Source organism: Rhipicephalus sanguineus, chromosome 3, assembly GCF_013339695.2.
Source record: "Rhipicephalus sanguineus isolate Rsan-2018 chromosome 3, BIME_Rsan_1.4, whole genome shotgun sequence".
NCBI lineage: Eukaryota > Metazoa > Arthropoda > Arachnida > Ixodida > Ixodidae > Rhipicephalus > Rhipicephalus sanguineus.
In genome coordinates this window covers 71,761,105-71,786,144 of record NC_051178.1, presented here as the reverse complement: position 1 = coordinate 71,786,144, position 25,040 = coordinate 71,761,105, and the positions used below count along the sequence as shown (strand labels likewise).

The window sequence follows — 25,040 nt, the reverse complement described above, 5'->3', positions numbered from 1 at the left end:
CGCGGCCCTGTGGCTCGCTTAGTCCGAACCCACGCTAGTGGCTGTACTCCTGTGAGGTACGGGCACACTTCATGATTTAGATGCATTGGCACATACGCTGGCTATGTGCTCTGACCATGATAGGTTTGGTGTGAGGTGCACGCCTAGATACTTATAGTTCGTAGTTGGCGGTGTAACACTATTGTTAATGCGATAAGTGAACTGCGAATTAACAGGTTTACGGGCGAAAGACATTATCTTACACTTCGACACGTTTAGCGTAATTAGCCATGTCCTACACTATAGACCGACCAACTTTATATCCCGTTGAAGCGCGATATGATCGTCAATGTTGATTATTGGGCGGTAAATTATGCAATCGTCGGCGAATATTTGCAAGCTCGAGGTTATGCTATTAGGCAGATCATTTATATAGATTAAAAACAACAGAGGCCCAAGGACGTTTCCCTGCGGCACACCAGAGGAGACGATGGATTTAGAGGAATCGAAGTCATTAACAGAAGTAAACTGCTCTCGATTTGATAAGAAGTTTCGCAGAATAAGATTTCGTTTAGAATAAGATATATGATTCTTTAGAATGAGATATAGGGTTCGCGACTATGCACTGCATTTTAGGGAAGCCTGTTACAGAACTCGGAAAGTACGGAGCATTCGCGCTGCTCCACAACAGTCGGCGACATCTTCGTTGGTTGTTTGCAAAAAATGATCATCTTCTCCGTGACCGAAAAATCTAGATAGATACAAATAATGAAAATCTTCGGGTTCGAGTGAGAATCGAACCCAGGCCGTCTGCGCAGCGAGCAGAAGTTCTACCACAGAGCTGCGCTATTCTTTAAGCTGTTTCGGAAAAAGGAAAAAAAAAGCCACTATATAAATAATCGAGAAACATGCAAATAAAATAAATAATAAAAATCTCCCGGTTCGAGTGAGAATCGAGCGCGGACCATCTGCGTGGCAAGCCGGCGTTCTGCCACAAAGCCACGCCATTTCTTGAAACTGCTTCGGAAAAAAAAGTCACAGTTTCGCCGCAAGGGCGAAGCAATGAATGCGATAGCAAGAAACTAATGCTATACGAAGTGAGGCTCGCCAATGGATACTCTCAGTTTGAACAGCGCTCCTGTTGCAAAGGCGGCCGAAGCAGCGAAGGAAACTAGCGTGCTTGAAGTGTCGAGCTGTGACACTTGATAGTTCGCGCTCATCTTCTGTTTGTTCGTTCAGCGGCGTCCCTTGAGCTCGAGTGGCTTTCGTACGCTCCGTAACATGAGCGCGGACATCACGGTGAAAGCGTGAAACATCCCTCTTCCCCTCAGCACAAGAAAACCGCGCGAGCAGACAGCGGAAGGGCAAGGTTCTACCTGCGCAAGTATAAGAAGAAGAGAGCGAGCTCGCCGACTACTTTTAAATGCGCCTGTCGCGCTCCTAACGCCATCGCGCTGGTAATGAAGAAACGCTTATAAGCGCAGCCGTCTCTGAGTCCGTCCAGCGGTAAAGGATGTGTATATAACGCTCGCCGTTACCTACGTGGAAGATCTGCGTTTCGTGGCGTAGTGGCTAGCGCCTCTCGCTGCGGAGGAAGAGGTCCCTGGTTCGATTCCGCGCTTCGGATGCATTTTTCTGAATTATTTTTCTTTGGTGCTTTTATATATATATATACATACTTATACATATACGGCGCATGACGGCGGCGACGGCGATGGCAAAATCCAGCCGAGACTGTCCATACAATTGCTATCGCAATAAAAACACTATATGAATGTCATGTGTTGGAAGGAGTGTCCTTCACGCATGTAATGTTGCCTAGCAGATGCGTAGAATTGCGCCAGGCGTCAAAACTTGTGAATTGCGCAACGAGTGGGTGTTTTAAAAGCCCACCCATTACAAAGCGTTCAGGCATATTTAATCATCATCATTAGCAAATGCATCAACAAAGTGAGCAACTGCGTAGGTTGGCGTGTTACCTTACGGCCGTGTAGTGGTACCTTCGCTGATTCGCAAAAGGAATAATTATGGCGTACTGGGCACTTAACAAGTGTACTTGGAGTAGGCATTCCAGGATACCGTGAAACGGCCAATGTTACGCGCACAGCAGTCGTTCGTTTCCTTACGGCACTGTTGAGCCATGCACCGAGAACCGAAACCAGGCTAGCAATTGAGAAGGCGATGTGCACGGAACCCAATTACGCTATCGCTTTCTACTCTTGAAGGCGAAGCTCAAGCGTCCTCCAAGTTTTCGTTTGGTGGTCCCGGTATCCACGGAGTAATAAACAAGCTACCTTGGCTATGTATCGTGAATGGGTACGTAATTTGTATCGTTAAAAAAATGCAAAATTTGTGCTTTGATTACGGTCTTTGCAGTAATGCAACAAGAGTTATTATACGCACGTAAACGTTTTTCAGCCGTTCTGCATAAGCAATGCTAGACAGAAATAATTCGCGACTAATTCGCGGATTCAGATTTTTCTGGCCCTAACACTCATGGATTTATCGAATCGCTTACTCATTTTCATGATGTGTCCTACTTACCGTACTCAGGGTGCCCTACTTACCATTAAGCAGGGTTTAGTCGCCAAATTTCTTTTGTTCCTGAAATGTTATCGTGTAATTAGTTTAGATGAGCAAAATATTGTTACGCGTAGAGTTGCAGTATTTACAGTATATTTACAATACGTAAGAGGTGTAGCGTTGATGCACTATGACCAGTACAGCAGCATCGATCTAAGCCCGAGACACTTCAACTTCGTCTTCGGCTAGTAGCGTCCTCTAGTCCACAGTGGCACAAACACTTATGTGACATTAACTCCCGGCGGCAGAAGCACCGTCTCGGTGCGTCGGGTCGGTGTACGTGATGTAGGGTTTTAGTCGGGAAACATGCACAGTGTCAGTAGCTGGTGAGGGGGACGAAGGCTTGGGGGTGAGTGGCGAGATCTCGTAGGTGACTTCGGTTACTTGGCGAAGAACTCGGTAAGGTCCAGCGTAGCGCGGCAGCAGTATTTCACTCAGGCCAACGCGACGCGAAGGCAGCCAGAGCAAGACCAGGGAGCCAGGGCTGAAACGCACGTCCCGATGGTGACTGTCGTAGAGGCGCTTTTGGTCGGCCTGAGACGCCAGGAGTCGATCACGGGCAACGCGACGTGCCGTCGCCGCTCGAGCGATGGCGTCGTGAGCGTAGAATGTGGTTGAGTTTGCCTCTGAAGGAAGTAGCGAGTCGAGAGGCAAGAGCGGGTCGCGGCCATACAGCAGATAGAACGGAGAATAGCCAGTAACGTCGTGACGCGACGAATTATAGGCAAACGTCACGAACGGTAAGGTGCAGTCCCAATCGCGGTGATCCTCATACACGTACATGGATAACATGTCCGTGAGTGTATGGTTCAAGCGCTCAGTAAGTCCGTTTGTCTGAGGATGGTAAGCGGTGCTGAACTTGTGGGACGTTGCACAAGAACGGAGAAGGTCGTCGACAACTTTCGAAAGGAAACAGCGACCTCGATCAGTCAGCAGCTGACGAAGAGCACCATGGTGTAAGATGACTTGATGGAGGAGAAAGTCAGCGACATCGGTTGTACAGCTGGTAGGGAGGGCTCGCGTGATGGCATAACGTGTGGCATAATCAGTCGCTACGGCCACCCACTTGTTACCCGCGGACGACGTCGGGAAAGGGCCAAGGAGGTCCAGGCCGACACGGAAGAATGGTTCGCTGGGGACAGCTATAGGCTGAAGGTACCCAGCGGGTGGGAGAGGAGGCTTTTTGCGGCGTTGGCAGAGCTCGCAGGAAGCGACGTAGCGCCGGACAGAGCGGTATAGGCCGGGCCAGAAGAAACGTCTGCGCACGCGATCGTAAGTTCTGTAAACGCCCAAATGTCCAGCGGTGGGAGCATCATGCAATTGCGAGAGGATAGATGGTCGCAGGTGCTGAGGAACAACGAGAAGCAGTTCAGCACCGTGTGGTGTCATATTGCGTCGATATAAGGTGCCGTCGTGCCGGACAAACATACGGAGGGTGCCGTCCCTTTGTTCTGAGGTGAGGCGTTGTATAAGAGATCGCAAGTGTGGGTCACGACGCTGCTCGTCCGTGACGTGTAGGAAGTCGCTGAGCGACAAAACACAGGCATCCGAATCAGTTTCGGTGGTGTCAGGTGGGTCGATGGGGTATCGGGAGAGGCAGTCGGCGTCCTTGTGTAGCCGTCCAGATTTGTAGGACACAGAAAATGTGTATTCTTGGAGGCGTAAATCTCAGCGACCGAGGCGTCCCGTAGGGTCTTTGAGTGAGGACAGCCAACATAAGGCATGATGGTCTGTTACCACGGTGAAATGTCGTCCGAACAAGTATGGTCGAAACGTGGCAATGGCCCAAACAAGGGCGAGACACTCACGTTCTGTGATCGAGTAATTGCGCTCTGAGGGCGATAGAAGGCGGCTAGCATAAGCGATGACACGATTTACCTCCCGCTGTCGTTGGGACAAAATAGCACCAATGCCATGGCCACTTGCATCCGTACGAACTTCATTGTAAGCAGACGGATCAAAATGACCCAGAACGGGCGGATTTACAAGGCGACTCGTAAGCGTTGAAAATGCCTGAGCTTGCTCTGGTCCCCAACTGAATGGGCTGTCCTTTTTGAGAATATTGGTGAGAGGACGAGCGATTTCGGCGAAGTTCTCAATAAATCGTCTGAAGTAGGAACACAGCCCCAGGAAACTTCGGACATCAGCAGAGGTACGAGGAGGTGGAAATTCGCGGACTGCGCGCACTTTGTCAGGATCCGGTTGTATGCCAGTAGCGTCCACCAGGTGACCGAGGACTCGTAATTGACGACGGCCGAAATGACATTTCGCAGAATTGAGCTGCAGGCCTGCTCGTCGAAGACGTCAAGGATGGCCGAGAGCCGGTGGAGATGGCTGTCAAACGTCGGTGAAAATACAATAACGTCATCAAGGTAACATAGGCACGTGGACCATTTAAAACCACGCAGAAGAGAGTCCGTCATGCGTTCGAAGGTGGCTGGGGCATTACATAGTCCAAAAGGCATCACTTTGAATTGGTAGAGACCATCTGGTGTGACGAAAGCCGTCTTCTCGCGATCTCTGTCATCGACTGCGATTTGCCAGTAACCAGAACGTAAATCGATGGAAGAGAAATAACTGGTGTGAGCACAATATTCACAGCATTCGTCCTTCATCTTCTTCACCTGTATATAATCATCATCACTGGGAGCGTCTTCCTCGTTCGTAGAATTGGTCGGGCGGCCCTGCTGAATAAAAGGCGTCGAGTCCGCGACATTGCTGCCGTCTTTCAGAGTGGTGGAGGCTGCTTTCGATCCTCAAGTCCTCTACAACGTCGAGTTCCCTGGAGCTTCGTTCCGGTCGTCGTTTGCTCAGCGTACCCGCTGTCATGGCCCAAGACACGCTGCCTGGACCATCCGCGAACCCCGTCCAACCACCCGCCCCCGCATGGACCGTCACCGCCCGGCAGCGGGACCCATCCATCTTCTCCGGTCTCCCACGCGACGACGTCGAAGTATGGCTCAAAGAATATGACATGACCAGTGTGTACAACCAATGGGACGCACCTCAAAAACTTCGTCACGTCGCCTTCTATCTGTCCGACGTAGCAAAAACGTGGTTTTTTAACCACGAGGGCAGCTTCCCTGACTGGCCTACCTTCGCTCAACAAATTCGGAGGATTTTCGGGACCCCAAACATCCATTCTGAAGTCTCGAAGAGGAAGCTCGACGGCCGCGTACAACATCCAGGAGAGACGTACACCTCGTACATCGAGGACGTCCTTGCCCTTTGCCGTCGCGTGGACTCGGCTATGACAGAGGCTGATCGGGTTCGACACGTCCTCAAAGGGATAGGCCACGTCGCGTTCAACGCTCTGGCCGTCAAAAACCCAAGCACCGTCGAGGATGTCATCACGACTTGCCAACATCTCGATGAACTACAAGCTATCCGATTGCAACTCGACGCCTGTGACATTCGTCCTTCCTCCGATGCGGATTTGCGTGCGTTGATTCGCACTCTGATTCGCGAGGAGCTTCAAGCGCAAGGACTGTCATGTCCGCCAGCCCCACAGCCTCGCTCTTTGTCTACTGGTCTGCGCGACATCATCAAAGAGGAGCTGTCCTCCATGGCTTGCGCTCTCACGTCTGACATTCAGACGCCACCACCTCCGCCCCCGACATTGCTGCCGTCTTTCACTGGCACCATGTAAGCAGTCCAGGGCGTCATCAATACGCGGAAGCGGGTAAACGTCCTTTTTCGTGATCTTGTTCAGATGAAGATAATCTATGCAGAACCTCCAAGTATTGTCCTTTTTTTTACTAAGACGACAGGGGATGCCCACGGACTGGAGGAGGGCTCGATAATGTCCTTCGAGAGCATTTTCTCGACCTCTGTTTGTATGACATGACGTTCTGCCGCCGACACACGATAGGGACGCCTATGGATGGGCGAAGCGTCACCAGTGTGGATCGGATGGGTTACAATGTCGGTTCGACCCAGCGGGCGATTGTCGAAATCAAATATGTCTTCGTAGGACATCAAAACGCGGCGAAGGGCATCAGCGTAAGAAGGTCGTAAGTCAGGAGCTATCATTTTGGCGAATTTGTCGTTAGATAGCATCGTCGGAGCCGAAGGTTGAGCCAACTGAGATGGTTGTTCATAGCTGAGAGCAGACACTCCGGACTCTTCCAAAGGGGACAACACAGCGAGAGACACACCCTCAGGAAGAGCTTGTGGAGACGAGCCAAAGTTCAGGATGGGAAGCCACGCACGGTTGTTGGTGACTGTAACGATGGAGCTAGGGAGAACGATTTGGCGCTCTAGCAGGACGTCGAAAAGTGGGGACACAACATAATTACCATCCCGAAGTGGTGGGCATGGTGACATGAGCACATAAGTCGCAGCGTCAGGTTGCATGCCGAACAAATTCAGTGCAGCGAAGTCGGGACTGGATATCTGCGGTGGTGTCGGCACAGCACTGGGGTAGCTCAAGCCTGAGAACACCGGTTGAGCAGTCAATAAGGGCAGAGTGAACAGTCAAAAAGTCCATTCCGAGAATCACCTCGTGAGGGCACTCCGCAAGTACAGTGAACAGAACTAACGTTGAGCGGTCGGCGATGGTAATACGGGCTGTACACATTCCCATTACGGCTGTTGTGCTGCCGTTGGCTACGCATAGGACAGGCGACTCGGCGGGCGTTAGTACTTTTCGAAGACGGCTACGAAGGTCGGAGTGCATGACCGACACCTGAGCACCAGTGTCGATGAGGGCTTTAACGGGCACATGATCAACAAAAACTTCGATTAGGTTTCGTTTAGAAGCAAGGGTCAACAGAGGTTTTGCAGTCAGGGTCGTCAACGCAGCCTCACCTTCCAGGGGCTGCATTGGTTAGTTTCCCGAGAAGCGGCCTGAGTAGGATGGGGACGGGGGACGCCGAGATGTAGGCGAACGGGACTGACGGCGCTGCGGTGAGGGCGAACGGCTATTGGTGAATGGAGGAGCAGCAGGGCCAGCATTGGACGGGTCGGCTTGGGGTGACAGAGGACGAGAGGCGCGTTCGTAGCGGCGGTCAACATATGGTCGAGGCGATGAATTCCAGCGGTCACGGCAGTGGCGAGAGATATGGCCGATCCGGGAGCACACGAAGCAGATTGGTCTGTCGTCCGGTGTTCGCCACTCAGATGGGTTTCGGTACCGATTCGAGAAATACTGTCGAGGTGCAGCAGAAGCAATGATCGGAGCGATAGAGGTGGGACGGGGGCTAACGGCGGACGGGATGTCCATATTCGCAATTTCCTGGCGAACAACAGCTTGAATTAGTGAGATTGTCAGATTGTCATGCGTATGGGGAGGACCACGAGCGCTCGGAGCCATAGCCTCAAGTTCGCGACGTATGGCTTGCGTCAAAGTTGGTGATGCTGGTTGAAGCAACGGCGCAGGTTCGTTGCAGGATGAGGTCGGAGCCGTATTAGGAAGCCGGTCGAAGCGTTGGACGATGCGCTTGCCTTTTGCTTGTTCGAAGTGGCGGCACTCTTTAATGAGGGAATCAACTGTTGTGCAGCTCCTACAAAGCAAGAAGTTGAATGCATCGTCGGCGATGCCCTTCATAATGTGTCCGACCTTATCTGCCTCCGGCATGTTGCTGTCCGTTTTTCGGCAAAGTGCCAGAACGTCCTGAATGTAGGAGGTGTACGATTCGGTGGACGTCTGGGCCCGGGAGGCTAGCTCCTTCTGGGCTTCCGCTTGGCGTCCGATTGGTCTCCCGAAGAGATCACGTAGCCTCTCTTTGCAAATGTCCCAACTTGTGAGCTCGGTTTCGTGCGTCTCAAACCACGCCTTTGCGGTTTCCCCCAGGTAGAATATCACGTTCGCCAGCATAAGGGTTGGATCCCACCTGTAACTGTTGGCAACGCGCTGGTACATCGCCAGCCACTCTTCGACGTCTACCTTGCCAGTACCGGTGAAGATTCCCGGATCACGTAGCGGGTTCATGACGTATTGCACTGGTGTCGAAGTGGCCGGGACACTTTCGGTAGCCATAGCAGCGGAACCGATGTGACGTCCGCTGCGGAGATCCAGGTCCGACTTTCGTAGAGACTACCCCGCAGCTCCACCAAAATGTTACGCGTAGAGTTGCAGTATTTACAGTATAATATTATTGCATCTTAAGTCATCCCGTTCTCAATAGATTGTTAGCACTGCGCTGTATCTTGCGTGAATTATTTTTTTTCGACGACCTAAAATTTCAAGTGCCGAAAAAATTGCCCGGCTCGGAAAACTCCTAAAAGTCAGATGCAGCTGTGGCGTGTGTAAACGCTGTTGGAAAACTTTGCATTGCATGACGATGGTAGCATACCCAATTACCACACAGTTGCCGATCATCTGATAACACCCTGGCTAACGTTACGTGGACGAACTCACTCGCGTATACGCTGTATGCGTGACAGATGTCGCGGTTAAGAATAATCAAACGGGCATTGCAGGTTAAAACAGCGTGTCAGTCATTGGCCTCGTATTGTGCTATTGCAGGGAGGTGTCGGTGATCGGCCAGCTCAGCTTTACGGTGCAGCCGGGCGAGATATTCGGCGTCCTCGGCTTGCAGCAGTCCGGCCGCAGCACGGTTCTGGGCATCCTGGCTGGCGACCGGGAGCTCGGCCGTGGAAATGCCTACATCGAAGGCTGGGGCATCCGACGCAACCCCAAGCAGGTTGGCATTATTTTCTTTCGCTTATCTGAAATAGATCTTTTGCCTCAAAATGACGGTGACATTGAGACGACGAAATAGCCGACGTGTTTTGCGCGCGTATACCTCGCCATAAAACAAGTTCTTCACCAAATGCCAACGAGGCCGCGAAGCAATTCTCTAAGTTCAACAAAATACGGGACGAGATGCAAGTGCCCCGCCTTCGTGTATTGCCTCTTACATCGGGCGGTGAAGAAAGATTCCACAATGTTCCGCCAATTCATTCTTTCTTTCTTTTTTTGCTTTTGCACCAACTCAACTGCCGCAGATTAGCCGTAAGTGCAAGGGAGAACAAGACTAAAATGGAAAAGCAGTAAAATGCTTGATTGAATCGGGTTTCATGGTTGGCAAGGTAACCTTGTTGTGCCAGCTGTTTCTCTAATGAATATTTGCCCGAAATTGGTACAGGTAGAAGTCTCAAGACAATAATGCGAGTGTATTTGCAAATCTAATCAGTAACGGGGTGGGACGCCAGAAAACAGGTTATTTGCTTTAACTTCATGGCTACTTAACCTATATATTTTAGTTAACATAACTAGCATAGTTGCTCTAGCTGCAGATAATTGAACGTTTGTCGGTACTGACGAGGTGGTTAGCTTTCAAATCAAGCAAAATATCCTTCTAGGCCCTACACCATCAGAAAACAAAAGCATCTCGTGCACTACAGCACGAAGTGCTTTTGATTTGCACTTGTGTCCTTTACGCTTTGAGCACGTTGGCTGCTGTCTTTGATCGCGTTCCACAGAAGTGCAAACGCTCCTTTAGGCTTCTCGTCCTGATGACCGAGATCCCGATTCCTATGGCTGATGGCGATTTTCGCACGTCATCTTTAACAGTATTTGAGTCCTTTTTCTCTCACGAACTTCGACTGTTCCTCCCTTTGGACCCTTTGTGTTAAAGCTTCTTTCGAAGTAGAGTTGGATCTGTCATGAGCGCCAATTAAACAATAGCGGCGAATGTCTTCAGGGCTGCCAAAACCGACGGACGACCTAGCTCCAGGTTCTGAGACGGCATTTTGCGGCATAATTCTTGGAACTTGTTCCTGTAGATTTCTGCCAAATCGGAGCTAGTTCCAATGCTTCTTTGGAGCCCATTATTCTTACATTGCTTTAAGCCATCGCAGATTTGTTAGCAGAGTTCCATCGACTGTCAACTTTCTCTTCGTTTTCATCGATGGGCATTATTCTCAAAATCAAGCTCGGCTTACGCATCGCCAAGGAATTTCCTGTTAGCTGTGCGGGTGTGTACAATGGTCTTTTCTCTAATTCGGCCAATTGAATTTCAAGGTTTAATATTGCGCCCATGATGCAGAATTCAAAGCTTTCATTGTCAATTTTTGACGTTTTCTAGTTCCTCAAAAATGCATAGTGTCATTAATCCGGCGGTCTCCTTCCTTCCAAGTTCTACCTCATCAATTCAAGATATAGGCGTAATTCCTTGAGCTTACGTACTTTAGGTGCGAAAGTACTGTGTCACTTTCTTTCAAGACTTATTCAATGTCTTCACGCGATGATCTCCGGATTTCTTGGAGCAGCTTCATGTTATCGGTATTTTGTTCTATGCCTCCATCGCGCTCGCGAGTCGAGTCCTTACGCATAAAGATCAACGATGCTGGCGTGGCGCTATGTGATCCAAGGGTAAGAGCTTCACGATTACTGACACTGAATGGCCTCGGCACCGCAGACCTAGGGAACCTTGGATTTACGATTAGGCGAGCGCGACGGATCGACCAGTGAACAGTTGGTAGCTTCGAAGGCTAGTGCTCCGAGCGCTAGGCTGACTGGATGCGACTCTGTTACTTCATGGACGGACACCCCATCCATGCAAACCACGGCCGTCGTCTTGAAGGGCAAGGGCAGACCATAGCCGAAATAAGCGCAATTGGCTCCCGCCTCGCGCACCTCCAGGCAGTGAATGCTGCCCGTCAATCCATGAATCGCCGTCACGGTCTAACAGGAGAAGTAGTCCCGGGTTTGACGGCACCAAATATAAAGAACAGAGACAGACGGCGTGGCTGCCTCCTCCTTCTCCTTTAACGCCACACTAATCCTTGTGATGACTGCAGGCGCGTGGTGCGCCACCGCCATCGTCTTTGATTTTCAACACATGCCACCAAAGAATTCTCGCTTCACGGTTAGCACTTAGCGGCGAGGTAAGGTATGACCACTGCGTTAAAGAGCGTTATTATTCCAGCAAGTTCCCGGTAATACTAGGGATATATTGTTTGAGAACCTTGACGTGAAGGCGGGTTGATAGAGGAAAGATAATTCCGCATAGGTAAGTAGACTGAGAGACGCTAGAGGACTTAAGTGGCGTAGCTTGTTATGCACGCGTGGTATTTTTTGCGTTCTTGAAGGCTTCAGTTTGTTTCCTAGCGCAAAAGTAAAAATTTATTTTGCTTCCCACACAGCTTAAGGCACAGTGTTTCTGCCTCATTTGAAAATTGATATTCGGTCTCCTCAGGTATTTCAATTCAACTTTCAATTCGGTTAGCACGTGGCCAGCTACTTAACGTAATGTACTTGCCTAGTTAACCTGATAATACAACTGTTTGCTGATGTCCGCCGTACGGACGTCAATTTTTAAAAACAATTCTTATTTTCTGCGGCACTCTTAAGGTTTTTTTGCAATCTTGGGAGAAACGCCGGATGTATAGAAAATGAAAAATGTGTGTTTTTCTCAAAAAGAAAATCAAGGAGCACTTCCGTTCGCGTTCTTTATGCGTGACAACGCCACTGTAACACTGTCTTTACGGCGCTGGCTTTCGACAGGAAGTGTGTGTTCAACTGGGTGCTTACACAACGGCTTCTTAGCCTTATTTACCATCCAAGACAGTGCAACATATACACGGAAAGAGACGGACGCATTATACACTGCCGTCTTCAATAACAGTGTAGCCGCCAGTTTAGTGGTTTTTCATTATCTTTCTTCATTTGCGTGAAAGTTTCACAGATATTTCAGCTTAATATTTATTAAATGTTTTGCAACGTTTTATTCCCTCAGGCTACGACATGCCTCTCTGGCGAATTTGTCCTTCTTACGGCGACTCAGTTATGTGAAACTATTGCACAGGCGTCGAATGTCTCACTGAACCTTCGTTCAGAGCGAAAGAAAGCCCATGATAATTTTGGGGCATTAAGGGAGGTCTACAGACACTAGCAGAAAGGAAAGAGGGAACGCCCAACAAAGTGGCTGCTTGGGCTGAGTCATTCTCGAGGGTGGTGGGCCGTCGAAATATTCGATAATAAATTTCATTTGGTAGTGAACTTGATCTCGTTAGTACCCTGTCATTAGCATTGCACTGAAAACTTCGAAGGCAGTGCAAATGCCACGCTGTGCTGCTGCGCAGTACCTGAAGCGAATCGGCTACTGCCCCGAGGAGGACCCGATCATCTTCAAGCTGACGGGGCGCGAGATGCTGGCGCTGATTGCGCGGCTGCGTGGTCTCACGCACCACGTGATGCACAAGGAGATCCACTACATCCTCCACCAGGTCGGCCTCTTGCGCCACTCCAAACGCCCGACCCTCGACTACGGGTGAGTATGTGTGCACGTATATAATAACGCAGTTGCATTCTTCACATCGTTGCACTATGTCACAGCTACACCACTGCGCGCGATGCACGCGCGAACCATTTAGGTGTCGGGATTATAACAACTCAGTGCTTGGTTTCGGCAGGCGAGCACTTTCTTGGAAGCACTGGTTATCCAATATCTATCGTCAGCACGTCAAGAGGACTTACCGATCTCGTATACATCTGCGCATATTCCAGTTTCTTCTCGCTATATTTTCTCGGGTGTAGCTGATGGCTCGTGAAAATATCCGTTCGTGCGTCACAATACACCATTGGCTCTACTTAGAGTCGCCGTTGGACAACACGTATTAATTCAGAGCTTCCTATACGAATACGAAATCATTCCGTATAGCACAACAGCCAGCAGACGCACCATATAAAGCAATCTTAAAACCAAATTATTGTCTACAAGATACTGCATATAGAGGAAAGACCGCGGCTCATGCCTCGAAAGAGTTGCGTCATTGACGCCACGTCCTGCTCCCTGCTCTGCGTGTTTCAAAGACCAATGACTTCTGCAGCGAACAGGATTTATACGTCGCGACTCGTTGGCTTATGATTCTTTTAGAGCGTGTTGGCTGAATTTTGTGTTAATACATAAAAAATGTTCTCCTGGGAGTATATAACGAGGTCTATCATATGTAGACTATGTCTAACAACTTCAGAGGGTAAGGCATTCGCATAACCTTCATTGTGTTGTCCGTAGTTCTGGCAGCCGGCGCAAGATGTCTCTGGCCATGAGCCTGGTTGGAGACCCTGCGCTGGTCATCCTCGATGAGTGCACATCTGGCGTGGACCCTATTTCCCGAGGCCGCCTGTTCCGCGCAATCACGCGCATCCAGCGCTCCAGCGGCATGGCTGTGCTGTTCACGTCCCACTGGTGAGTACAACGTTGTGCACAATCCTATAGCACGCGTTGCGTTAAGAATATATCTGTTCATCGTGCTTAACCCCGAACCAACGCCTCACGCTATACATGAAATACATACAGAAAAAGGACTTGCTGAACGTGCGTTGGAAAGGACAAACACAAAGCTGGCACTTGCAGCCCGCGTCTGCGTGCTGCAGGCTTTCCATCCGAACTCGGTCACATAACCGGGCTATCTTAAGTAGACACATTTCTATTAAAGACATTGTCTTTCTGGGCTTGCATCAAACGACGGTTTAAGTGAATAAGTACGAAACGTTAAATATGGATCCAGTTATTGAGCGGACAACGTTTCTTTTTCACTGTCAGCAGACACACTTCCAACTCCTGTTCGACATCAGATTCGGATGGCAAACTGACTACAGCATGAGCTTCGCGTGCTTGCAAGAAATGCTGTGATGAATTTCTATAAAGAATCGATACCTTAAAGGTAACTTATTTGAATTTTGAAGTCCAGAAACGAAGTGTGGATCCTTTTGCAGACTTGTCGCGATAGCCATCAGCAAGAACGTTATGAGATGAGAAAGCTGCAAAAGCGGTGAAGTTGAAGCTGAATAGGTGAAGTGCCGAGATGCGACGACAAATATGATGACATATTTGAGTGAATATAAGCGCCGAACCACCGCGACCATGTGTAGTATGAACACATTTTGGTGTCCGATGTTAAAGGATCCAAAATGGTTCCTCACCTCCACTTGCTTGCGCTCATGAGGACGCTCATGGCAGTACTTCGTCCGATCACTATAGCGCTCCTTGCTTTGAGACGCACCTGCGCGTTTCTGATGCCGCAAGCGGAGCCGTACTTGTGAAGTGTAGCTGATGCCCCATCGGTTTGCTTACGTCACCGCCTTTGTGCTGCACGTTACGTTGCTGTCACGCAGTACCTATTTCTGTCGTCACTCCGAGGTCTTTCCGCCACTTTGCGGGAATTTTTGATATCGTGCAATGCGGTGTGTGAAATCCGTCATATTAAATTGCTGGGGTAGCTGCCGTGCACTTGCCATTGTTATCAGGCTCCCCAATAAGCGGCCTTCCATATAAAATAACCGAAGTAACAAAGCAGATTTGGTGTCACACCCGTTTAGCTCGCTGTTTGCTAACGCACCTACCATTTGGGCCTCCTATACATCGTTATATGCATAGCCTCCAGAATTTTTAACTATATTGTGCAAGCGTCGATTGCACGTCGAGTCAGCACCTTACGCGGCGATATATGCGACACCGCCAGTAGTCCGCGGAAAAACACTAGCTGCCTTTATTACGCGCTGCGCCGCATTCACAGAGCATCGCGAAACTTGTTTGCCCCAACGATAGCAGTGACTTTTGATGGAATAAACTGAGTAACTAACTGTTCATGCACCTTTCTAGTAGCCTCCGCGATTCTCCGGCAGCGCGCTGCCGGAGCTGATCGCGGAGGCTACACCTTTTTAATCCTAATTTCCTTGTATGTCCGCGGGACTGCAGTGATACAATATAAAAAGAGAGAGTACACCCGTGTGTCGCAATCTTAGTGGCGCACACTCTATTCTTCACACCGCGTTTTTTTTTCTACATTTGTCCTTTTAGAGCGCTCAACTAAGAAAATGATACGGCGTTCAGGAAAAGGCAAACACTAAACGATGCACGTCCTGTACATTTAGGAAAATAGAAAGCTGCTAAATTTGCGTTCTACACTATTACTATTTGCTGGCAGGCAATGTTCTAGCGATATGAAAGCACCTGTATCTCCAAGCAGCTTCTAAGCACCTGTGTATCGATGTATGGCGCGTGGTGTGGCGCCAGAATTGTTGATAATCCGTGATTGTGTTCAGGAAGCTTAACTTCGTACGAGGTACGGAAAGCAACGAGGGATGCAACACGCGCTGCGTAGTGCATGTCATCACGTATTAACGCAGTGCCGTCTTTTTTCATATGTCTACACGCCGCAGTAGAATTCAGTTGAATTGATTTTGTATTCGAGTGTACAAATTTAGACTTAGGGAAGAGAGGACAGAAGGCATTAACGCCTGACGGGGTCCTCCCACCTGAAGTTCTCGTGTTCTATCCCGCGTTCCTCCGGTCGTGCTTCCGGTTGGCTGACTTGTTGCGCTGAACCCACCTTCGTAGCTTAGCAGAGAATACCCGTGTAATTAGATTTAGGTGCATGTTAAAGAACCCTAGATTATCCAAATCCATCGCACCTCATATTCGTATATTGGTTTGGAACGTAAAATTATTATAGTAGCGGTTATTATGATAGCAATTATTATAGTTGCAGTTTGATTGCTTCACCTCGTGTGCGCACTGTTTGCAGCATGCGCGAGTGCGACCAGCTCTGCACTCGCGTCGGCATTCTGTCGGGTGGCGACTTCACGCGCGTCGGCGACACGGTGGCCCTGAAGCAGTCGGCCACCCAGGGCTGCACCATCGTGGTCAAGCTGACCGTGGCGCAGAGCATGCAAGACGGCTCCATCAAGGAGATCAACCGGGGCATCAAGCGCGAATTCCCCCAGTCGGTCATCGCCGAGAAGCGGGAGGTGAGCGCACGCACTCCTTACTATACACTGATAACTTCCCAAGGTACACACGCTGTTTGCTGCGACCTTGCGAGAAATGAGTTTCAGAAAGCCTCAGCAGCAGTGATGAGCGTAAGAAGCCGGCGTATGCCATGCACGGCGATAATGCTAGAAAATAATTCATTTGCGATCCCCACACATGAATAAATCGCCGTAGCCTTTCTCCCGATTAGACTGTCGACATAAATGACTGGTGTCCAATGAATACTGCGACGGGCTCATCTTTCACGCTTTGTTCTGGATGCGCAACTTCATTTTCCGGTAAGCTTTTGAGTCCTGCGCGAAGTCCTCATTTTTGCATGGCCTCCGAAATCACACCGCTGCTGTGTCGGTGTGAGATAACGTTCAGCACCAATGCTCGCTTCCTTCGGTCATTTCTGCGCAGATCTGAAGCATCCAGTTGCAGTGCTTGTGGAACCTACGTGAGCCGATTCGATTGTGCCCTCGTTTAAGTAACATTTGAATTATATTGTCGCATGCAAGGAATCCAATGAAAGGTTGAGAATGGGGTGAATCTCGACTGTCGATGTTTTCAGACAGCTGTCCCGCGAGCGCACACCGAAGATCATTATACATTTCCACCTTTCTTCTCCATGGTCATTAGCGCTGTATCGACGGTTTATTGCAAAAGATCGTGACAATGTTTTACGTTCAAGATTGAGGGAGTGAGACTAGACACACAGACGCAATATAACAGCACTAAACCAATTGCTATCTGCAAAAACCGATAAGGCACGAAGCTTTCTTCTGCTATATATGCCCACATAAACTCACAGGGTCCCTTATGTATTCGCTGAAGATGACTCCAAGGCGAATGTCATCTTCTTTTTCTTCTCAATCGATGTATTGATCCTGCCCCGTCACCCCTGAAAAGCTTTCTGCACCTAACGGGGTTCTGCACTGCCTCCAAGATCGGAGACACCTCACCTGCTTTTGCATTTCCTCCGTGATAGGACCATCCTTGACCAAGCTACGACGTCATGTGATGTTACATGACGTGACATCACAGTGACGTCATGACGTCATAATGACGTCACAGAATTTGGTGATCTGTGACGTCATCGAGACTCCATATGATGACATCATCACGTGATGCAGATTTTTTGCATGACTCGTTCCCGACGCCGCGGTACGCCGATGGTCAAATTTCGTGTTTGATGAGGCATTTATGGCTTTCGCCTTAATAAGGCTATTGTGATCGCAAAACGAACCTGCTGCCTGAGAACTAGGGCAAAGATATTGTTACGTCCACGAACGGGGTTTACTGAGACGCGACGCAGCGGTAGCCTCAGCGGCCTTGAGTTCGCACCGAGGTTATCGCTATTGCAAGGCACGTCTTCTTCCTCTTCACCTCTCTCAAGCCCAGACCCACTACACATAGGTTCACATACCCAAACTACAATTGTAACATCTCTCCGCGCGCAGACAAAGCCCACCGGGCGAGTCAAACAGTCTCTCTAGTAACGAACGGCTTTAAACGGGCAATATGTGTAAGTTCAGTCTTTGCAGCACGTCGGCCATTGGCGTGGAGGTGAGTAACGCGGTAAGTCACTTCGCTTATACGGTCGAGAACAACATAGGGTCCAACATAGTGTGCCAATAGTTTTTCACATAATCCACGTTTTCTCACTGGTGTCCAAAGCCACACGAAGTCACCGGGGTCATATGTCACGTGTCGGCGTCGATGTCGAACCGTACTTCGAGCGTTCTTGTGAAGCAAGAGTGCGCAAATGAGCGAGACGTCGGGCCTCTTTCGCACGGCACATAGTCTTGGAAATGCACAGATCATCGTGGTCTCAAAATGGCAAAATCGTGTCGAGTGTATGGCGTGGCGGTCTAGCGTAAGGAAGAAAGCAGGGACTGTAGCAGGTAGTTTCATGCTGTGCGGTGTTGAATGCATAAGTAATGAAAGGCAGAACATCGTCCCAGTTTTTGTGATCTGATGCGACGTACATGGACAGCATGTTCGTGAGAGTTCTGTTTGTGCGTTCCGTAAGGCCGTTCGTTTGAGGGTGATAGGGCGTGGAGTGCCGAAAACTTGAAGCACATAGACGAAGCATCTCTTCGACCACATCTGCCGTGAACTGGCGTCCACGATCACTAATAACGACTTTGGGAGGTCCGTGTCGGGGAATCACAAAGTGTAGCATGAAGAGGCACACGTCACGTGCAGTAGCCGATGGTGTGGCAGGGTGTGTCCAGATAAGATCGAACACGAGGTCCTGGTCACCATTCCCGATTTTGATGAAAGTTACTGTAGGTCTAGGCATTACACCCAGAACAATGGATTCGCAGTTAGTTTTGCGAAAAAAAAATTTTGTTCGCCTGCAAAAAAAAAATACAAATTTTGGCCGCAAAAAACGCTTTTCCACCAATTTCGCGATTTTTCAATTTTGAGCGCACCTAGGGAAAAAACGGTGCACTTCTTCGTCACAATATTTATTCCCCTTAAATAACAAGTGAAATACAATCTTATGAGTCCAATATTTTCCTTGCTTGTCGAAGCACGTTTGACGAAAAAAATCACAAACTTGGCAAATTGCACAAAATACCTGTATTTCAGGAATTTATTACTGCAAGCAAGTTAAAGTGAGGATGATAAAAATCGGCACATATTAACTTTGATACTTTCGCTCTTTTTTGAAATAATTTGCGTGGTTTTATCGCGCTCCGTTTTACTCGATAAGTGGGCTGAAATGTAAGTGATTTACCAAAAACGCCGAAATTTGAAAATAATTTTCTCAAAAAGGCCATTTTTAATTTTTTTTTAAATCCCTCTGATTGAAGTCAAGGACGTCGTCTACCATTCTGCAGAAAAAAACGTTGAATTATTTTGGTTGCTAACCAGTTATAGTGCGTCAAATGTGACCATGCCAGCCTAGCGGCCGCGTCGTTCGTTATGTGCTGAAACTCGGATATAAGTGGTTAAAAATACTTCTACATGACATATTTACAAATCAGCAGCTCCACACCAACAAATGCGCAGCCAGGTGTCATGGTTCAGCAAGCTTTGCCTTGCGATCAGCCGCTTGACAAACCCGCAGCAGCGGCCGCTCGATGCTGCGAGCACTCACATTACATGAGTGCCGCTTCGACTGCGGATGAGCTCCGCTTGCGCGCCAAACTACGCTCAGAGGACAAACGAGAGAAGGAATGCATCACTGTGAAAGTTAAGAGCCGTTAAGTGGCAACAAATGTCATAATATGCAACGAAAACACTGCCGGCAATTTCCCAGTGAGCGCCTGAAGTAGTGCGCTCATGTGTTGCTTTCTCTCTTCTGATGGCCTAAAGATAATTAGGTTCATACTATGAGCAACATATGAGACACAAAAAAAGCCATTGACATCTAAAGAAAGTTTGTCATACGTGCTTCCGATGGTGGAACAACTCAAACTGCAGCTGTTCGTCACGTGCCAGAACACTTGTGTCAGCCGGCTGTGAAAAGAAGTGTGTCCAAGTCATGTGCTTCATTAAAGAACCGTTTTTACAATACTGTAGTGTTGTGCGTCCGCAGATAGAATATTCAACGCACGTCGAGCGTTTATCACGATATTTTGCGGCTTCGAGCATAACAGCAGGTAAAAAAAATACATGCGTGCTGTACTGAAGGCGCTCACTGGGAAATTGCCGGCAGAGTTTTCGTTGCATATTATGACATTTGTTGGCACTTAACGGCCTTTAACTGTCACAGTGATGCATTCCTTCTCTCGTTTGTCCTCTGAGCGTAGTTTGGCGCGCAAGCGGAGCTCATCCGCAGTCGAAGCGGCACTCATGTAATGTCAGTGCTCGCCGCATCGAGCGGCCGCTGCTGCGGGTTTGTCAAGCGGCTGATCGCAAGGCAAAGCTTGCTGAACCATGACACCTGGCCGCGCATTTGTTGGTGTGGAGCTGCTGATTTTGCTGATTTGTAATTATGTCATGTACAAGTATTTTTAACAACTTATATCCGAGTTTCAGCATATAACGAACGACGCGGCCGCTAGGCTGGCATGGTCACATTTGACGCACTATAACATGTTAGCAACCAAAATAATGCAACGTTTTTTTCTGCAGAATGGTAGACGACATCCTTGACTTCAATCAGAGGGATTTAAAAAAACTTGAAAATGTTCTTTCTGAGAAAATCATTTTTAAAGTTCGGCGTTTTCGGTAAATCACTTACATTTCAGCCCACTTATCGAGTAAAACGGAGCGCGATAAAACCGCGCAAATTATTTTAAAAGTGAGCGAAAGTATCAAAGTTAATATGTACCAATTTTTATTATCCTCACTTTAACTTGCTTGCAGCAATAAATTCCTGAAATACAGGTATTTTGTACAATTTGCCAAGTTCGTGATTTTTTTCTTCAAAAGTGCTTCGACAAGCAAGGGAAATAATAGATTCATAAGATTGTATTTCACCTGTTCTTTAAGGGGAATAAATATTGTGACGAAGAAGTGCACCGTTTTTTCTCTAGGTGCGCTCAAAATTCAGAAATAGCGAAATTGGCGGAAAAGCGTTTTTTGCAGCCGAAATTTGTACATTTTTTTTCAGGCGAACAAATTTTTTTTTCGCAAAACTAACTGCGAATCCATTGTTCTGGGTGTAATGCCTAGACCTACAGTAATGTTCATCAAAATCGGGAATGGTGACCGGGACCTCGTGTTCGATCTTATCTGGACACACCCAGTTCAGTCGTCTCGCAATATCGTGTCAGATGATCGGTGCACACGACGATCCAACGATTTCCATTGGAGGACCGCGGAAAGGGACCAAGAAGATCAATTTCAACTTGCTCAAATGGAGTTCTTGGTTGTGGCACAGGGTGTAGTCGACCAGGAGGAGTACTTGTAGGACGCTTGCGACGTTGACATAAACCCCGTTTGTGGACGTAACATTATATTTAATATGCAAGTCAGACCAGCCATTCCTCAACATATACGAACCGCACTTTTGATCCCGGTATCTGTCTGTCTTGCTCTGAGAGCGACCAGTATTCGCAACTTGCAGCTTCGGTTCATTAGTTCGAAGCTTCGACGATTTGAACCACTGAAACCACTTAAAATTCCTGGGGATGCCACGATTTGAGCGAATCGAGTTCATGTGAAGCCTACAGCGAGTTGCAGCCAATACCGATTTCTTAAGGTGAAAGCCTTAGATGCCTCATCAAACGAGAAAATTGACCAGTCGGTGTCAGCGTCCTGCCGCGTCGGCGTCAACACGAGTGAGGCAAAAATTCACCATCACTTGATGACGTCACCATAGAGGTCATCCCGATATCACAGATTGCCAAAATTTGTGACGTCATTGTGACGTCACTGACTCCGTATGATGACATCAACACATGCCATTGTCGTTTGGTCAAAGGTGGGCCGATCACGGAGGCACTGCAAAACCAGGTCAGGTGCAGAAAACTTCAGGAGGGGCCCGGGGGAGCATTAATACGTCGACTGAGAAGAAAAACAAGACGGCTCTCGCCTTCAAGTCGTCTTAGGGGAATGAAATAAGGGACCTGTGCGTTGTTCTTTTGAGCCAAGCCTTACGAGGTAGATGTACGTCTTCGTGCAAATTAAGTAGTTGTGCGAATGTCAAAGGCATCCCAGGCACGCCTACTACACTGGCGTGTAAAGCGCAGCTCATGGTCTGACGTAACGTCGGCACTCACATTAGAGCAGCGACGTTAGTTTCATCGCAATGAATCGCACGCTACATTGCGATTATGTGTGTAAGTAACGGTCGTCGGCGTATTCGCGCAACACTTGACTATAGCTTGCGGAGTCATAGGCGCACATGGGTAATGTTTACTGCAGTGTTATGAAACTGGATAGCCAACACTACGAGCACAATTGGCGCTGCCCCGACAGGACGCTTGTGTAAGGTCTTTTTTCTAAGCGGTTTACAGTGCTGGCGTGGCTCTGTAGGGGAGCACTCGACTGCCGTGCGGAATTCCCGAGTTCGATTCCGGCTCTATATTCTTCCATCGGGATTCTTCGCTCATCAGGGCTTCTTAAAGCTCTCGCGTCGCTTATCGGGGCTTCTTGAAGCTATCGCGTTAAGGTTTCAAATCTGTCCTCGCTCATCATAGGTTGATGTAGACTGTGAATCGCCTGTGGCACATGCGACCACGGGCCGTGTTACGCGGGTACGTGCCAGCCACGTGTGGCGCATATGCGACCACGCGTATGTTAACATACCCGTGGTCGCATATGCGCCACACGTGGCTGGTGGAAAGGCTTTCATGACGTACGCTACAGAGAAGTCACGTTATTCATGTGATGACCTGCGAATCGCGTTCGTCATTCACTCATGTGCTCCTATGCCAATTTTGTCATATGCGTTAAGGTGACGACCACGAGAGCGCCAAGGCATAGGCGGTGAGATAGATAGATAGATAGATAGATAGATAGATAGATAGATAGATAGATAGATAGATAGATAGATAGATAGATAGATAGATAGATAGATAGATAGATAGATAGATAGATAGATAGATAGATAGATAGATAGATAGATAGATAGATAGATAGATAGATAGATAGATAGATAGAAGGGGTCCGCTCTATGCACGGCTGGTGCAGAAGCCTAGCTCCGGTCCCAGCCGCAAATAGTCGTACCGTGCACGTGTCAACGTCCCCTTCCCGTAGCGCGAGTCATCTCAGCTACGACGGGTTCGGGCGAATAAGGCAACAGGCTAGAACAACAAACACTTTATTGCTACTCTAGCAATAACGCGCAAATGTCGCGTAGAGGGATAGTCCGCTCTAGTAGAAAACGAAGGGTAACGCTTACACCTTCGGTCGATGTTCGGCTCGCGGAACTTGGGGCGGTGAGGTGGTACCTCGCAGGTCAGCAGAGCAAGAGAGGTCGTCTCCCCGTCTGCTCGGTTGTTTTATTCACCTCCCGTGTCCATCCCCACTGCGAGGATTGTTTCCCTCGCAGGGCGAGTTCCCTTTCCCGCGAGCCGGGATGCGAGGATTGGCGCGAGGAGCGGCGGGAAAGAAGGGGTTGTCCGAAAAGGGCGACGGTGCTCCTCTCCTAGTGGTCCCTTGGCTCCCGCCGTCAGTTCGCGATCGCGCCAGCCTTAAGGAAAGGAAATGGGCGCGCGTGCTCTCCCACAAGATAGATAGATAGATAGATAGATAGATAGATAGATAGATAGATAGATAGATAGATAGATAGATAGATAGATAGATAGATAGATAGATAGATAGATAGATAGATAGATAGATAGATAGATAGATAGATAGATAGATAGATAGATAGATAGATAGATGACAGAACGGCGAAAGTGCCTTTGGTTAGCTAAGAAATGACTTTTAGCTAAGAAAATAACTAAACGCTCTGCCTGTTCACGGAAGGGTGCCATGCTGCTCGGGATTTTTATCTAAAGTTGATCGTAACATCATACCAGTCAGTGGCAATGTGCAGGAAATCACGAGCGAAAGGAGCCACCAGTACACTAAAAATATATTGTATAAAGTCGGCCAGAGTATCTTGAATGGTACATCACAATGGTGGCACCATCGCAACTGAAGCGTCATAATATTTGACAGCTTTAATGCTACGCACGGTATGCCATATGAGGGCTTTTATAAGTTTAACACAGCGATTTCATCCGGCAAATGGCGAACGGGAATTCCCACTCGCGCGCAAAACGCTCCCACAGCCGCGTGGTGCAAGTGATCGGAGGACATTATATAGCCCCAAACGCGTACAGATGTGACGGAGCCTGAGCGGCCTCCTCGAGTCGCACGCCTGAAATGGAATTAGCGGCGCCAGCACTTTCGAAAGAAAAAAAGGGAAATGTCCAACGTCGTGTCGAGATTCCGACCTTACGGTGCTGTCTTGCCATTTCCGCTGTGTAGTTTCTAGTGCGCGAGCGGTCAAAAAAGAGAAATCGGCGCACCGGTGTGGTAGTATAGTATAGCCAGTGGTTGTTTATTTAAAGAAATATAAATCCTTTAAAGAGGGGAACAAAAATAAAATGCTAATCGCACTGTGACGGTCTTACGACAGGGGGTTGAACACAATGTCAGCTAGCGTTGCCATTTGAAAGAAGGCCTCTCCCATATTCCATATTTTATACATGGGTTGCTGATCGAGATTTGACGTCACGTTTCGAAAGATATATCGAGACTGATCACGAGAATGACTAAAATCTGGACGCCGATTCTGAAATGTACTGTATTTGTTCCATGGTTATGTCTTAGCATATATGGTGACCGCATGGGGTGCCTCATCACGAAGAAAATGCTTGACACCATTAACGTCTGTGAAGCTCATACTTACTAAGAAAACTTTATAAAAATATATAGGACGAAGACAGTGATGGGCGGGCCGGACACTAGCGTGAGGTGCCCGGGCCGCATGCGGCTCGCAGGCCGTGTGTTGAGACCCCTGCCGTAGAGCAACCAGCTTACGAGGCCCGACTGCTTGAAATGCGCACAGTAAACATGAATGCCCCCTACGCGTGAAAGAGACCACGCGGCCACACGAGTGCCTTAGTGTTGTCGGCCTGCGACCCATGTATAACAGAAAATTACGTTTTTACCGGCTACCGGAGCAGTTTACGGCGGTGGCAGAGCGGGCAACGACATCCAACGGCATTTTTTTTAAACTACAAAACATTTGCAAAAATTTTCACTCGCTTCAGTGCTCTCATTGAAACAAAACTACAAAACAGGATATCAGCGTTGCAGACCACGTATGATCCACCGGTGTCCCGTAAAAACGTGAGTGGTAAGAATTGTCTACAA

The 25,040-nt window shown here is 48.6% G+C and overlaps 1 protein-coding gene across 1 annotated transcript in view; it reads left to right on the top strand.

Annotated features, from left to right (window-relative positions):
* The window catches only part of LOC119386727 (phospholipid-transporting ATPase ABCA3), a 32,542-nt gene that overhangs the window by 6,976 nt on the left and 526 nt on the right, over positions 1-25,040 (top strand). The window contains exons 5-8 of the mRNA XM_049413228.1: positions 9,032-9,209; positions 12,595-12,782; positions 13,527-13,700; positions 16,042-16,264. Coding sequence (XP_049269185.1) covers positions 9,032-9,209; positions 12,595-12,782; positions 13,527-13,700; positions 16,042-16,264 — 763 coding nt within the window. The remainder of the gene's footprint in view (positions 1-9,031; positions 9,210-12,594; positions 12,783-13,526; positions 13,701-16,041; positions 16,265-25,040) is intronic.